This window comes from Rattus norvegicus, chromosome 2 (genome assembly GCF_036323735.1).
Source record: "Rattus norvegicus strain BN/NHsdMcwi chromosome 2, GRCr8, whole genome shotgun sequence".
Classification (NCBI taxonomy): Eukaryota; Metazoa; Chordata; class Mammalia; order Rodentia; family Muridae; genus Rattus; species Rattus norvegicus.
In genome coordinates this window covers 190941768-190957809 of record NC_086020.1, presented here as the reverse complement: position 1 = coordinate 190957809, position 16042 = coordinate 190941768, and the positions used below count along the sequence as shown (strand labels likewise).

General features: G+C 46.1%; 1 protein-coding gene across 1 annotated transcript in view; it reads right to left on the bottom strand.

The window, feature by feature from the left end:
- Positions 1-15586, bottom strand: part of Vtcn1 (V-set domain containing T cell activation inhibitor 1) — a 68057-nt gene extending 52471 nt beyond the window's left edge. The window contains exon 1 of the mRNA NM_001024244.1: positions 15461-15586. Within this exon, the coding sequence (NP_001019415.1) occupies positions 15461-15492 (32 nt within the window). The 5' untranslated portion in view covers positions 15493-15586. The remainder of the gene's footprint in view (positions 1-15460) is intronic.
- Positions 15587-16042: the final 456 nt, after the last annotated feature.

Genomic DNA, 16042 nt, shown 5'->3' with positions numbered 1-16042 from the left:
GTCTGAAATCTAACATGGCAGGGTCAAGATGCACCACACTGCTTGCTTTTGAAGGGAGCCTAAGTCAAAAGCTTTATTTCCACCTCATGAGAAATCAAAGGTTTCTTTGTGAATTTTTTAAATCATAGGCACACCCTCTCTGGGTAGTGCCTTCTGCTGTGAGAACACAAAATTTCCAGGGCCCTATTTCATATCATTTAACCTCACCAAGCTATAGTCAATTACTATCATTAAATTAATTACGTGTTCTCATAGGAGAAATACCTTTCATCTTCTACTTCCCCGGAGCACCGCTATTATTCCTAGAGGTGTCTGACAAACACTGTCAAATGCTGAGTCACTGTTGCATGCCTCACACTGATGCCCACTGGGAAGGACTAGAACCAGACATCGACATTAAAAGCTCTCTTGGGGGAAAGAATTCCAGAGAATGGGGTAGCAAAAGGAAGGAGAATGGGGAGAGTGGGAAGGAAGGGACTGTCTTCAGCAGTACTGATTTGGTTTTGGCCAACTGTGGTCACCATGCCCATGTCTTGGACATTTTGCTATAGTGACTGTCAAACAAACAAACAAAAAACACACTCAAGTTCTGGCTACGTGAGTGTTCAGTGTTCAGTGTCCACCCAAACGTCAGTAGCCAGTGCTGGTGTATTTAGGGCTTCCTGCATCTAGATTAATTCAACTTGGGGTTTCAGGCAGATCAGATAAACACCCATACACTGAGGTGATAGCCACTTCCCGAAAAAGAAGAACTAATTAGCAATTATAACAATGAGAGGGCAGTCAGAATAATACCCATGTTTAGCTAGTAAATTATTTGAGGTGAGCCTTTGATGCCACCCAAGGAGCCTCCTTCTGGTTTTAATGAGGAAAGAAAGCCACAGGTTAGGCATATGCAAACACAGGGCTAACAAAACAGGGCTAACAAAAAAGACTTGCTAGAGAAGGGGAAGTCGGAAAAAAGAGTGATGGCTTTGGGTATGAAATGTGTGGGATTCCTGGGTAGGAAACTCCAGTCTTCATGGACTCCTGGGCACTCGCTCAGCCATGTTGTTTGAATGTCAGGCCAGGCTCCTGATGCTGTCATGGGATGATTTACTCAATAATGTGATTTCTATTTTGTTACTTATATGATTTATATATATGTATATGTATATATATGTATGTGTACATATATATGTATATATATTCTACTTATTTTTTAAGTAGAATTTTTTAAATAGTATTTTACTTATTTTTAAGTTGCAGACTGTCTGGCTGCTCCTTTTTCTTTTCTAGAAACCAAGCCACACCCTTCTATAGCTGTCTCCAGAGAGTTGATAAGCAACGGGTCATGTGATCCTGCAGTTCTCGAGGAACTGGGTCCTACCCTCCTCCCCCTTGGCTGCTACATGCAAAGCCTGCCTACCTCCATACTTCTCAGACCCAAGATGGACTGGAGTTAGAACTAGAATTTTGTTGTTCTTATTTTTGAGACAGAGCCTTTCTATGTAGTCCTGGTTATCTTGGAGTTCACTATATAAATCAGGATGGCCTGGAACTCATGGAGATCTTCTTGCTTCTGCCTCCCAAGTGCTGAGATTTAAGGTTTGTATCACCAAGTCCATCAGTAGCCAGACTTTTAATAATCCCTTCTTGATTTCTCATATGTAGACTGGGTCACACGGTATAAGCTCAGCCTTGAAAACCTAGCAAGCAAACCTCTTGATTCTCTGGAAATGAAGGGTCCGATTCTCCCTCCCAGGGAGTGGCTCAAAGCTCTCATTCTTCTAATCCTTGAGAAATGAGGAGAAACTGAGGGGCATTGAAAGCGCTTTCCCTTCAGAACTCCATCGGGCTACCCAGGATGCCTACCTCAGCTAAAGAAGCTCTTCCTGGGACCTGAAGAACTGTTCTCCCTCCCAGTGTGGGCCAGGATGCTGAAACTGCCAATAAAACTCATATGGAGGATACATGTATCTCAGCTTCCCTTCTATATCAGCAAGTCCTGTATATGTAACAATGGTGGCTATTCTTTCCTGGCCCTAGTAACTCTAAGGTGTTACTAGTATCCCAATGGATACTAATAAATATAAAATTTGAAGATTGCGTTTTTGATAACACCAGCCTCGTCATAATGGTTCCTTTACTTCCACAGAACTCATTAAGCCTTTAGCACTGATATGCATGATGAATGTCTCAGAGGTATTCATGCTAGATTAAACCTTCTGAAATTATGACTATATTGGTCAAAAACAATTGAAAAACGTATGGTGGCATATACCTACAATGCCAGCTGGTGAAGGACGAATTTCAAGTTCAAGGATGGGCTGAGCTACATAGCAAGGCCGTGGTTATTTCTAATTATGTCACCTAGTTATTTCTTAATACACATAGCTTTGATTCTTTTCATAAATCTCATTTCCAAGGACCTTTTCTGGTGTATTGCTGGCAGGACAGCAGCCAACAAGATAAGGAGTCAGCAAGGGTACGGAGTGAGTCAGGCACGATGGTCCAGGGAGTCTTGAAGCTCTGACTGACTAGCAAACAAAACAACAACAGAAACTCAAACTAACACTCCTGGCCCTCAGCAATTTCGCAGTCCAAACATGGTATCATTCAGCACCTCCAAATTTGCTTGACTCTGTACAGAACTCTTCTGGAGAAAACTTTGATTGGTGCCACTTGGGGAAACAGTGTCTTAGGTATTAGGTATGAACACTACTGAGTGCTCAAGTCATGCATGGTGGTACTTGGACCCAGATGATGCTCACATCTAATTAGACACTGGGTTGAGTACAATTAAAACACTCCTTTAAAAAAAACCGAAAAGACAGAAGTGGGAAATCTCACCAAGTCTCAAGTTTCCAGGAAGAGTGGTATCCTTATGGTTTGTCTCTAAAAATGTTCACCATGGGATCCTGTGTTTGAATAGGTGATCCACAGTTGGTGTTACTGTTTGGGGAGGCTATGAGACCGGCTGGTGGATCAATGAGGGGAGGTCTTTGAAAGTTCTCTTTTATTTTCCTTCAAGATGTGAACAAGCTACACTCTTAAATTCCCACTGCCACGGACCAAGCTGAGACAGCCATCATGCCTTGCAAGTTGAGATGGAAACCATGACCCAACATAAATTGCTTGCATCAAGAGCTGTGTGTTGGTGTCAAAAGTAACTGGTACAAGTGGTCCAGCATGTCACTTTCTAACTGGATAGGATTGCAAAACCAGATTACTATATGGGGTTATGACTGCTGTAGCAGTAAGCAAAACATTCTTTAATTGTATAACTGTTTTCAAATTTACTTTAAATAACATGAATGCTCAATAGGAAAAGCAGACTATAAAAGGGTTCCCCAGTATCAAGAACTATTTAAAATGATTTGTAGTTTGACTTTAAAAGGAAAGAAACAGAAAAGAAAGTAGTCCCAATGATTAATCCATGGATGACTTGAAGAAATTGTAGCATTTCCTTAAATGTTACAATTGTATTTCACGGTGAAACAAAATCACACATTACACTGGATAGTAAAATGCAGGTGCTATGAAGGTGAAAATAGAAAAATGGGGGCACTTTAAATTGGGAGGAGGAGGGAGAATTATACAAAGGGAGAGGGAGGTAAGAGAGAGACATAACACTAAGGGTATTTTTAAAGCCATAGAAAAACATTGTATTTTATAAGCTTACATAAACACATGCACATAGGCATGCACACACACACACACACACACACACACACACACACACACACACACACACACACACACACACAGGAGATATACCACTTAGGATGATAATATTCCAACATCCATACTAACAAAACCCTTAGCACCAGGCATGGGAAACCTCCCTTTGATTCTTGGTTATGGAAATCCAAGGGACTCCAGAAAGTCTAGGCAGTTTCCATTGCCCTTGATGCCGTCCAGAGAAGAATGTGAGAGCCTGTAGCTGGAAGTATACACTTTGGAGACAGGGCTTGGAAGTGTCAAGCTGGAACTAAATCTGGAGGCCTCCTCTCTGAGGACTAGCTCATAGCATCAGATGCAAGCTACCAAGAGAGAAAAGCAGTCAATGGTCTAATAGCTCTAAAGCTGTGAGCTATAACCATGACCCAATCAGCAAGATCTCTCCAATGGTGCAATTGTGACATTTTATCTTGGGGGTAGCCAACAGCATTCTAAATGGACTTAAGGTCTGCTTATGCATGACACCATAAATCTAGCCAACATAGATCCTAGAGAAGAACTTATTACTTACATTTCCCTAAACCATTCAATATAATGTCTAACTATTCTAAATACTTATCCTTACGCCCACACAGAAATTTGCTCTCACCCCTCATCAGAGAAGCATCTTTTTGCAACAGATGGAGACTACTAAAAAGAGCCACAACCAATGAAGATGCAGGGGACAAATTATTCATTCAGTCCCTACCAGACTATCCTCTGAGAAAATCCCAATGCTTCCAGATGACAGAGTAATTCCAAAGACCACCAGACTCTAAGACCATGTTAAGACTTCCTAGCCTCCTTACTGATCTTGGCAGAATTGAAGGTCTGTGGTGGTTAATTTGCCAACTTGATTGGATTAAGAACACCAAAGGTACTAATGAACACCTTTGGAAGTATCTATGAGGGTGTTTCCAGAGAGGATTAACTGAATGGGGGGGTATGTCCAGCTTTTGAATGTGGATGGCTGCATCCCCTGGACTGTTGTCTTAGACTGAATTAAAAAGGAGAAAGGCAGCCGAGTACCCACATTCTTCTCTCCCCCGTCACTGGTGCACTGAGAAGTGAGCAAGCCCTGCCGTTCCTGTAGTCATGGAGATACCTGCCGTCTTGCCTTCCTGATCACATTGACTAACCTAACCAACCACCCATAGCTGAAGACATCATCAACTCTAGAGAAGAACCTTCCATTTTCCTAAAGCATTAAATGTGATTTCTAACTGTATTCTAACTGTATTCCTATCCTTATACCCACGGGTAAGCACAGCCCTCACTACCGTGGACTCTATTCCCTTGAACCACGAGCCAGAATAAATCCTTCCTCCCTTAATTGTTTCTTATCAAATATCAGGTCACAAAGACGGGACGAGTCATCAGTAGGTGATCTTTTAAAGACCTATAGTATAACCCTTTGAGCAGCCCACCTCTCTCCTCACCCAGAAGAAGCCCACACACATAGATTCCAAACCTACAGACACTCCCAGCACACAATGCTACTGTGTGTGCATTTAAGGTATGTGTGTACGTGCTCACGTGTGTGCACATATTTGTGTAGGAGAGTGCACACACGTTTATGTTAATATGCAAGGCTCAAATCAGTGTCCTCTATTGTCCCTCCCCTTGTGTTTTGAGGCAGAGTCAGACTCACAGAACCTAAAGTTCACAGATTGGGTAAGAGCATCTATAGGGATCTCCCTTTGTCCACGTCCTCAGTGTGAGGGTTGCAGACATGCACAGCCTTGCTTGGTTTTTTTATGTGGGTATTGGGAATCTGAGCTAGGTTCTGTGCTGGTACAGAGAGCACTACAACAACTGAGTTATCTTCTCAGTCCTGAATAGCTCCTTTCTTAAAGGCTGTGAGGTTTTTCTTTGACATATCACAGTCTTTACATATGATGATTCACGTCAGCAAGACGTCAAACACTGAATCTCAATGTTTCAAAATACTGTACATGTGTACGGCCAGATGAAAACAGAAAGCGTTAATAACATAAATGCACTATGAGAGCTAGTACTCAGGACAGTTTTGTGAGTTCATTTGGGCACCTGGCTGCCATTCGTAAAGAAGTTGCCATGGAAAGGGTCTTCTTGGTTTTACTCAGGACATTGCTGCTGCTGCAGTTGTAGGACATTAGTGGAGGATGAACTTATTCATGTACAGAGTTCCTTTAACCATGCCACAGCCTGACCTGTGGGACACTCTCAATACAGTAGCACCACAGGGTTGCTAGAAAGGCCCAGTTAACTGACCTAAGTGGGGGAATTTCTCTGCATAAAGAATGTTCTGGAGGTCTGATCTCCCTCTCTCGACCCTGTCCCACTCCCAAACACAGCCTAGTTCATAAGCTTTGGGCCAGCAGTGATTGGCAAGCTCATCCCCCATATCCCTGTGCGGGGGGGGGGGGGGAACCATCCCTGTAAGGGAGCTGACTTAGTAAACACCAGGTAGAGCGCCTCTGCAGGGAGCCCCACAGATCTGGCCCCAAGGTGAAGGTGTTTGCAGCAGCAAGGCAGAGCTTGGCTGCCTTTTGTTAAACCCCACAAGCTTACATTAAAGGTATTAGATGATGGTCACCTGGCCTAAAACCAATAGGAGGACAGCTCAGCTTTCCCACTGATTGGCTTCTCCTTAACTGCAGAGACAGACACCAGGACATGTCCTGTCTTCAACGAAAAGAAGGAGCAGATGGGAGAAGTGTTCTGTGGACAGGTAGAAGTGAAAATCAGAGACCAGCTTCTTGCTTGGTGGGATTCCTCACCTAGCGCTCCCTTCACAGGGCTTTCCGTCAAGACCTACCTAGAAATGTCCTAGGCTTGAAGGCATTGACTAAGGCTGTTCTGGAGGCTATAAGCTGTTCCTTCCTATACCGCATACTGCTTGCTTACATTTATTTTTTTAAATTTCTTTCATGTTTTTTGAGATAGGGTCCTCAACTCGTGGTAGAGACCCTGCGCTGGCCTCTCGAGTTCTGTGACCACAGGTGTGGGCCGCCATGCCTAGCTGTTCTTACTATGTACTTGACTCACTGTCCCACGCCTTATAGCACTTTATGAATGCTACACCAGCCACTGTAAAGAGGGATGGCCCCTGTGCTGTTATGTCTTGCTCCCAGAGCCTGGAGTCTTTTAGCATATGAAAAAAATCCATCATCAAACACAGCACAAGAATAATGTGCTGGGTCTTTGTGCCAGAGGCAAGTTCCTGCTACAGAAGGTTAACTGCTACCACGGGTGTAGAGAAGCAGAGGCTGGCTGTAAGAGCTGGAGTCTCAAGTCGTGGTGAAGAAGGAAAGGATAAGAAAGAAGGAGATGAAAGTCATGGAAACTGAAGAAGGGGCGTTTCCAGGAGGTCATAGGGCATCTGCATTGAGCTGTTATAAGGGTAAGCAAGAGAAGCAGTGAGAACTGGACATGGCAATGAGGCACTGACAGCTGTAACATCTTGGCTTAGTGAGGATGAAAAATTCAAGTGGGGGAAAATCACAGCTGCACAGGTAGCTGGCAATGAGGGTTCGCTATGTGCTTTATCAAATTCAACTTGCATAATTGCCACAGGGTTTCATGGTATTGGCTCAGAGATGGCTCCCAGATCCAGAGCCCAGACACAAAGAGGATAATGAGCAACTTACCCAAGGCCAACCAGCTAGGAAGGCATTTAGCCAGGATTGGACAGGCAGGTTAGCTCTACTGCGCTCAGAACCACCAGGATACCAGTCAGCTCAGTCCCTGTACACCAGTCTTGCAGTAAGTCTGCTGACAGGGACGGGGAGGGGGAAGCAGGACATGACAAGGTGGGGTGGACAGACAGCAGTTAGGCTGAGAGGCAGTATTTCTTTTTAAGATGGCAAACCCTGACAGCTGGGCTGTGTGCTAATTGGGACAATGAGGGTACAGGGCAGATGGATGCTGACAGCCAGAGTGCATGAGCTGGGAGATGAGAGATGGGGAACGTGTGGAACTGACCTTTGACAGTGCCAGGTAAATCTGCACCCAGACCTCTAGCTTGAGGCCAGACGAAAGGGCATCCCTGAATGTGGCAGCTGGGAAACGAAGAGGTGAAGGAGTACGTGTCTGCTGGTTTCCATTTCCTCGGTGAAGGAGGAAGCCACACGATTTTCTGAGACCAAGGAGGGGAGAAGGATGGGTTTTGTAAGAGAAGTGAAGAGAGATGGGGTGCGTGGAACGGCCATTCTGAGAGCGGGAGGAGGGAAGAAGCACAGCAAGGCATCAGGATAGGTAGATAAAGGGTGCCCTTTGATGAGCCTACATTACTGATGCTGCCTCTCAAGCTTTCCTCTTGGCTTTTATTCCGTGAGATTTATCATTTTAAATCTATAGAAAAAGAAAGAGAGGTTCCTGTTAGTGTCATGCTGGGACTGGCAGAAATGCACTGGGAATGGTGTCATCGTAAATCGTGACATACTGTAGGCTTGAATCTAAAACTGAAGATGAAATAACCAGAACTGGAGTTTCCTACCCGAGGAGACTCGGGGTTTCCTTACCTGAGGAGACTCGGGGTTTTCTACCTGAGGAGACTCAGGGTTTCCTTTCCCGAGGAGACTTGTGCGTTTGCCTCCATCTCTATCAACATTGATCATTGCTCTTTTAAATATATCTTTAAAAGAAATGAGGCATGATAAGTGATCTTAGGTGGAGTTAATGTCCTCCTGGATTAAACCTCTGCCCTTTTTACTGCGACATCAAAGGCTTGAGTGGAACCACTTTACAGGGCACTGTGAGCCCCAGTGGGTATGAGGCACCCAGGGGGACTACTGAGTGCAGATCACTGGGCCCACTCCAGTTCAGTAGACCTGGAGGGAGTTGAGTTTGTGCTCTTCCAACAGTTCCCAGGGTGCTACTGCTGCTGCTGTGTAATGTTGGGGTGACTGCAGCAAGGTGTGTTTCAAGTCCACCCTGTTCAATGTCTCCAGAAGCGGAGAATTTTTATGTCTCACAGAGCAAGAACTAAAAATAAGACATCTTACTGTGCCAAGAACTTTCTAGATACAAAGGTTCTTGGAACAGTCCTGACTCTACCTCCCTCCAAGTCACTGTTTTTTGTTTTTTGTTTTGTTTTGTTTTTTGTTTTGTTGTGTTTTCCTTCTGTAAAACCATAGAAAGGGAGGGAAACATTCAGCAGGAGCAGGCAGGACCTATCTAGTGCCAACACTACAAGATGACAAGGTCTGTCATTTATCAACCCATTTAGCTTTCATATCAACCCTGAAGGCTAACAAACAATTAACATCCAGTGTACTGATGAGGAGTAGAGATTAGGGTTGAAGCTTATTTAGGTCCCACAGCAAGGGCATGGAGAGTTCGACCAGTCAGGCTAACTCCTGTATTTTTCCTCCCCCCCCCCCCAATGTCGAACAAACATAAATAAGATTTTGGACACTCTGGTCTGAAGATCCCTGACGCTTGGGTAAAACAGTCTTCTTGGGGGGGGGGGACAGCTTTTTTCTAAGGTCACTAGCATTGTGGGACCTTGAAAACATCCCTTTCTCTGAGCCTTTAGCAGCATGGCATCTGAGAAGCTACCCACTTTGTTTTGGTTGTCTGAGGAGTAAACAGATGCAATCTCCATGCTGTGTTTACCATCTAGGGCAGTGACTCTCAACCTTCCTAACGCTGTGACCCTTTAGTACACTTCCTCCTGTTGTGGTGACCCCCAACCACAAAATTATTTTCATTGCTACTCCATTAACTGTCATTTTGCTACTGTTATGAATCATAATGTAAATATCTGTGTTTTCTGATGGTCTTAAGTGACCCTGTGAAAGGGTCATTGGACCCCCAAAAGGGCTGCGACCCACAGGCTAAGGGCTTCTGGTGTAGAGCAATTTCACAGGCTCTGGCTTCAGCTGAGCATCCTCATTAGCCAGTCATGGGGTCCTCTACAGTGGTAGTCACTGGGGAAGCAAGCTATTGCCAGTACTGAGTCAGGTTTTGCTTTAGTGGCAGGAGATGAAGCAAGCTGGTTGAAAGGAGAATTATCTTTGTAACTCGGTATAGGGCGTGAGCTAGGTATGTGTGCATTCCCGGCATTGGCTGGTGGAGAGACAATAACCTCGCCTCAGTGTCTACAGCTCTGAAACGGAGAGAATTAGAAGTGTGAGGCAGTTTGGCTAAGGAACCATTATTGCACACTTGACCCTTAGCTCTAACTGCATTCTGGTGGGTGTTGCTTTTGTTGTGGGAGCCTGGGCAAGACAGCTGTGAACTTATTGTAAACTATGGATGGACAGAGTACAAAATGTTCTTCCCACAAGGCAGCCTTCTTTACACAAACTGTGATAAGTAAATGCACTTAAAAACAAGGACCTTTTAAAAATGCCCCGACACGTCTACATTACCTCTGTAGAAACAACAAAAGCCTGGGACAAATATTTTTGGCTCTTTTTCACATGACCAAAGATAGATAATAAGATATATAAAACTGGGTGTATTCCCCCAATGCATTTGTCTTTGCTTCATCTAACTGTAATTGCCACCTCATGGTTTGTTTGCCTTAATAATAAAAATAGACAACACTGTCTGCACTACTCTTGAGCTCAAACACCTTGAGCCCCTTGATTATCCCAATGTCACATCTTTGGAATATCCTTCGGCCCTTGGGGACTTAGCCTCTCTGGCTGCAGGGCAGGTCAACATTTGTTCTCAACACTGTATCATCAGAAGATACAGATGCTGAGCAGGGCACACAGTAGGGCTTCCCAAACTTACCAAGAAGCCTCTTGCTACAACGTCCAGATCTTCAATCCTGTAGTCAGGATTAATCTCACTCCCAAATCTTCAGATTTTAAAAATGACTGTCTTAGATTCATAAACAGATATGAACTGATGACAGACTCGACTCCCACCCTCCCAAAGAAACCTCTGTAAATAGAATGATGTTAAAATAGACTCTCTTGGGGAGTAGGGAGATGACTCAGTGGATAAGAGTACTTGGTATGAAAACAAGAGGACCCAAGTTCAAACGCCTAGCACCCATGTAAAAGTAAGGCATTGCCAAGTGTGACTGGGATCCAGGAATTGGGAGACAGAGATGGGCTGATGCTCTAGCAGCTTGCTGGCCAGCCAGTCAAGCAGAAACCACTAAGCCTTAGGCTCTGTAAGGGACTGTCCTCGTCTGTGTTCTATTGCCGTGATAAACACATGGCCAAAAGCAACTCGGCAGGGCTAAGGGGGAATTACATCCTACAACTTCCCGTCTACCTCAAAGGGAAGTCAGGGCACAAACTCAGGCAGGAACCTGGAGGCAAGAACTGATGCAGGGCCACAGGAGAACACTGCTTAGTGGCCTGCTCCTCTTGGCTCACTCACTTCACTTTCTTACAGAACCTAGGACCATGTGCCCAGGAGTGGCACCACCCAGAGTAGGCCGGGACTTCCCACATAATTATTAATCGAGAAAATGTCCCAAAGACTTGCCTAGAGGCAAGATGATTAAGGCAATCCCATAACTGAGATTCTCTCTTGCTGGATGACCTTAGCTTGTGTCGAGTTGACAAACAAACAAATACCCCACCTCTAATCATTGACATCATTTCTCAGCCTTTTGGAGAAGATCAAATGTAGAAACTAAGATCAAAAGTAATAAAGGAAAACACCCAATGTCCTTTAGTCTCTGCATGCTCATATGTGTATATGCGCACGCGTGTGCACACACGCACACACACACACACACACACACATACATACACACCACACACACACACACACACACACACACACACACACACACACACACACACACACACTCGGCTCTTTAAAGATCCTCAAAACCTTCAGTACAACATCTGTTTCAAGGATAGAAAAGCCAATGGCCATAGCGTTGGAGACAGGTTTTTATGGCCATGTAATGGACATTACAGAGGAACTTGCACACAATGTGGATAGTAGCGGTTGGCGTCTGTATTCCATTATGATGGATCAGGCACAGAATTACCACGTGTCATTCACACGACCCCAGCAGTTACGTACTGCCACCACCCCAGTTACAGTTAGGGAAGCTGACGCTGATCCAGGGTAAGCATTGACAATTGACCAGGGTATTGATCCACGCGGTCTGAAGCCAGAGCTCATATAGGCATCTACAGTGATAATGTTTTCCTTCTTCCTGACAAAAAAAGAGATCTAGATGAATTCTGATCCTCGGTGAGGAAAGCAGATGAGCTTTAGGAACAATGTTCATAAAGAGTCTGACTGGGAACATAAAGGGGGCAGTTAAGGTACCTAGAAAAATCCAAAAGGGACTTCAAAGCTGAGGTGGCACCAGAGCTGGCTGTTGAAAGACGTGAGAGTCACAGCAGCAGGCAGAGGTGAGGAAGAACGTGTACTCAGGTGACAAAGAAGGATTCATGGGGTCCCTAAACCTTCTGTTTAATAAACTCCAAGCGATACAGGCTGAGCTCATCTTTTATTGTCTCTGTGGGATTTGCGGTGTTAATCTGATCAAGGCTGAGCTCTGCCAGGTAAGATTCTCTCACGAGGCAAGCTGGCACGGGGCCGCCAAGCATTCTGCCTGATTGGCTTGAAATGGGAGACAAGGACTCTAGGGCAAAGTTCCAGGGGTCTCCTTGGTTCAAGCCTCCATCATTCATTTTAGCTACCTTCATGTGACCAAGAGACACCCATTCTCTCCCTTCCTTGCAGTGGTCTCCTTCCTTGGATGTCTTCATCAGTCCTGTGGTCTTCTATAGCTTCAAATAGGCTAGAGCGGTTTCAAGACTCCCCAGGCTTTGATGGCTCGTGGAAGTCTACTCTGCAGACATTCGTGATTTCTCGGTTATGATCTCTCTGCCCCTCGGGATATTCAGCCTTTCTCCATTTGCTTTCTCTTCTTTCCCCTAAAAAATCAGGGTTCTTCACTCCCTGTCACTGGCCCCTCTGCCTGCTTACAGGCTGTCCTCGGGAGACACCCCATGTAACCAACCATTCCTTGCCTGACCCCTCCTAGTTTCTTCACCATGTTTTCTGGGCTTTTCTTATCATCAGCTGATGGTCGCTCCCAGGGGAACCTTAGACTCAATGTGGACCTAATGTAAGGAGCTCCCCTACTGCATCCCTCTCCTTGAACTCACTCTGCCCCATCCAGAACAGGGAACTCCTTCCAGGACCTGCCCCTCACCCCACCTTCCACTGTTCCGTGCCCTTCTCTCCCTCCTGTTTCTCGGATTCACTTCCCTGTTCTACTCTCTTTCCATTATTCCACTTTATTTGGACAGCAACCGCCTTCCAGCTGCTCTCATTACCCCCCAGACTCCTGCTTCTCCAAGTTGGAAACTCAGGGTCCTCTGCTCGAGAGTCTCTGAGCACCAGTTATCACCAACACCCAACCCCTAGCTCAGTCTGGTAAATAAGACCTCGTGTAACCTGGTGTCACCTCAGAAGTCATCTTGACAAAGCAGCAAACAGCTTTCCGGGCTGCTTGTGAGTTTTAGTTATTCCATTCCTTCTACGTAGAGTCGCTTTCTCACTTCTAAAAACTTGGTCCCCACTAATTCACTCTTAAAGAAGCAGCCCAGATATTTGGCTCAGGAAAACTTCCCCAATGCACCGGGCAAGGAAGGGCTCCCATGGCATCCTGAACCTATCGTCCTGTAACAAAGGAATGAGATCACCGAGACTCTTTCTCTGTTGTCAGACAATTGTCAGCGTCTTGGTCATCTTTGCCCCAGTGCCTAATGCAACACCCAACAGGGAACAGACACCTTGTTATGCTGTTCACCAGAACATCACATCCTCAGATAAGTGAGCCTGACCTCCATCTTTGGACTCCAAGCAGCACTTGACAAATGGTCCATTAGTGACCGCTGATGCCATGGACAGCCATGCTGATAGGAGAATCTGGATCACACGGCTCCCCGTGTACCAGGGCATTCTTTCCCCGGGAAGCACACGTATTCTGAGAGAGGTTGAAAGGATCCAACTCTAGTAAGAGAAGTTCTGCTGGGTCTGCAGGAGATGGCAGGCCCTCCTGTGAGCTATACCACCAACAGTGAGTGAGAGGAGCTATTATGAATAAAGGGGATTATGGTAAAGAAAGGGGATTAGTTGCCACTGAGAGAGGTTACTGGCTGGGTTCTGGTTGTATCTAGAGGAGAGCTTTCTGATCCCACTGTCCATTGAGATGATGAGGGTCCCTCTTCCATGTCTGTCACCCTTGTGCTTTGTCCCTGTTTTTGCAACTTCAACATTTAAATGGTAAGCAAGGCAGTCAGGGTCAATAAGAGGAGCCTCTGTTGATCCTAATGAGCCTCTAACCCTTGGAGGGTGGGGGACCCATATTTACACCCACCTCTGGCTGATCCTCCAGCAAAACCAGTCAGGCTGGTTACAATGTATTATTAGAAAACCCACATGCCTGTCCTTGGAACAGCAGGGACACTTGGGAGGTGGGGGAGGAAGGCCATGGTGGGAGCAGGAACACGCACCTCATAGGGTTTTCAGAGAGTGGGTTTAAAGCTGCCCCACCCCTTATATAGCTCCAGGGACATGGAGAACCTTTACAAAGGGCAATGAGATTCAAGAGGCCAACAAAGCACCTAGTATACAGCAGGAGGGGGTACTTTTGAAATGCTAGCTCCTGACACAGGAGGAGAGGTGCTAGCACCTTCTGAATGACATTCACACAGGCTGAGACGGCTGGACAGAGATGATTGACACCTGTTGCTCCCCAGGGAGTTGGCCCAGCACAGTGAGGGAGGGGTGTTGCCCAGAGACCCCCTCTGCTGATCCTGCAGAGCCTCTGCCCCACCTCTTGCTGAACGTGAGTGTGAGGGAGGTGAGGTTCAGTTTCAAGGGAGGAATATTCTAGGCTGTGTGGGAAGTGATGTTCTTTACAGACTTCATTGTTAATCACTCTCCTTTCTCCCACCTCACCCTCCTTTTCTTTTCTTAACTGGAAAAGACATCAAAATTGGAAGATTGGATCTTCAAACAACCCCTAAAACCAACATGTATGTCTTCCTAAAAACCGTAATGAGTTGAGACCGACATTGAAATCTCCACCTATTTCATGGTGGGGTTAGGGTAGAGGAGGGACCACCACCACCACCACCACCACCACCACCATCACCACCACCAACACCACCACCAACAACAACAACAACAACAACCAAACCCTTTCCTTTTCCGGCTCTGTTCAGTCAGAGGGTAAATGGGGGAAAGCATGGGGGAACACAGCTGAGGTGCAGAAGGTGGCAGGTGGACTTGCATCTTTTTACTGTGATTTGTTTTAATTTGTCAGGGGTCTCCTCTCTGGGCTCTCCTGGGGAAACAAGGGACCCCCAGGGGGTTGGGACTGGCGCTGGGTGTGAGAGTGCTGAGAGACTATGCCTACAGGCAAGCATCGAAACACATCCTCCTGTTCACCACCAGCCCCTGCTCTCCAGCTCATCTCTGCAGCTCCAGAAACTGGGTTTCGTGTGGCTGAGCATCTCAGTCGAGCCTCAGTGTGGCACACACAGTTTTCAGTCCACAGCTGCCTTAGGAGGGATGAGCCTTTCAGGCCAAATCACCTCAGAACCTTCCCTGTCCTGGCAGTTGCTCAGGGCTGTTAAATTTGTTTATTAACCTCTTCCTGCCCCAATGCTGGACCCGATATGGGTGCAAGTGTGACCCTGTGACACAGTCCACAAATTCTTAGCACCTCCAAGACCCCATCCCTATTCTCAATCTGGAGAGAGAGAGAGAGAGAGAGAGAGAGAGAGAGAGAGAGAGAGAGAGAGAGAGAGCGCACACGCATTACCTCCAAAAGATGATCTGCCCCAAGGAAGCCATGGTGAGGGAGTTTCTTCACACAGTCCTGCTGTGTGTGAGGCTAGATTCTGGAGAGTGGTGCTGCCTGCCTGCTGCTGCCCCGCTGCCCTCCTGGGTGTTGTGACTCACACTGGATTCCTGTATGCTGTTTTTAAATAGTGCAGGCTGGGAGGGGTGTATGTAGCTGTGGACGGCTCAGGTATGAGGAAACAGCTCGGTGAAGCCAAGGCCCAGGGATGCCTTTCTAGGTCCTGACCAGTGAGACAGTGAGGAGAAGTTTCCCACTCTTCACCTCAGGGCTTGAATTCACACAGGTCAGTTGCACAAGGCACAAGAAAGAGTTAGCTAGCTAAGGGGATCTAAGCTCACTGAGGAATTCCAGGAGGCTGCAGAGTTGGTGGAAGTGCTGATCCCTGCTGGTGCTGACCTCAGACATTGGCTGGGTCACCCCTGATAGAGTCTGTCCCTCATGCATCTGATCCCTGCTGGTGCTGACCTGAGACAGCAGACTGGGTTCTCCACCACAGTCATTCTCATACATATGATTTCTACTGGTACACCATAGAGAGGC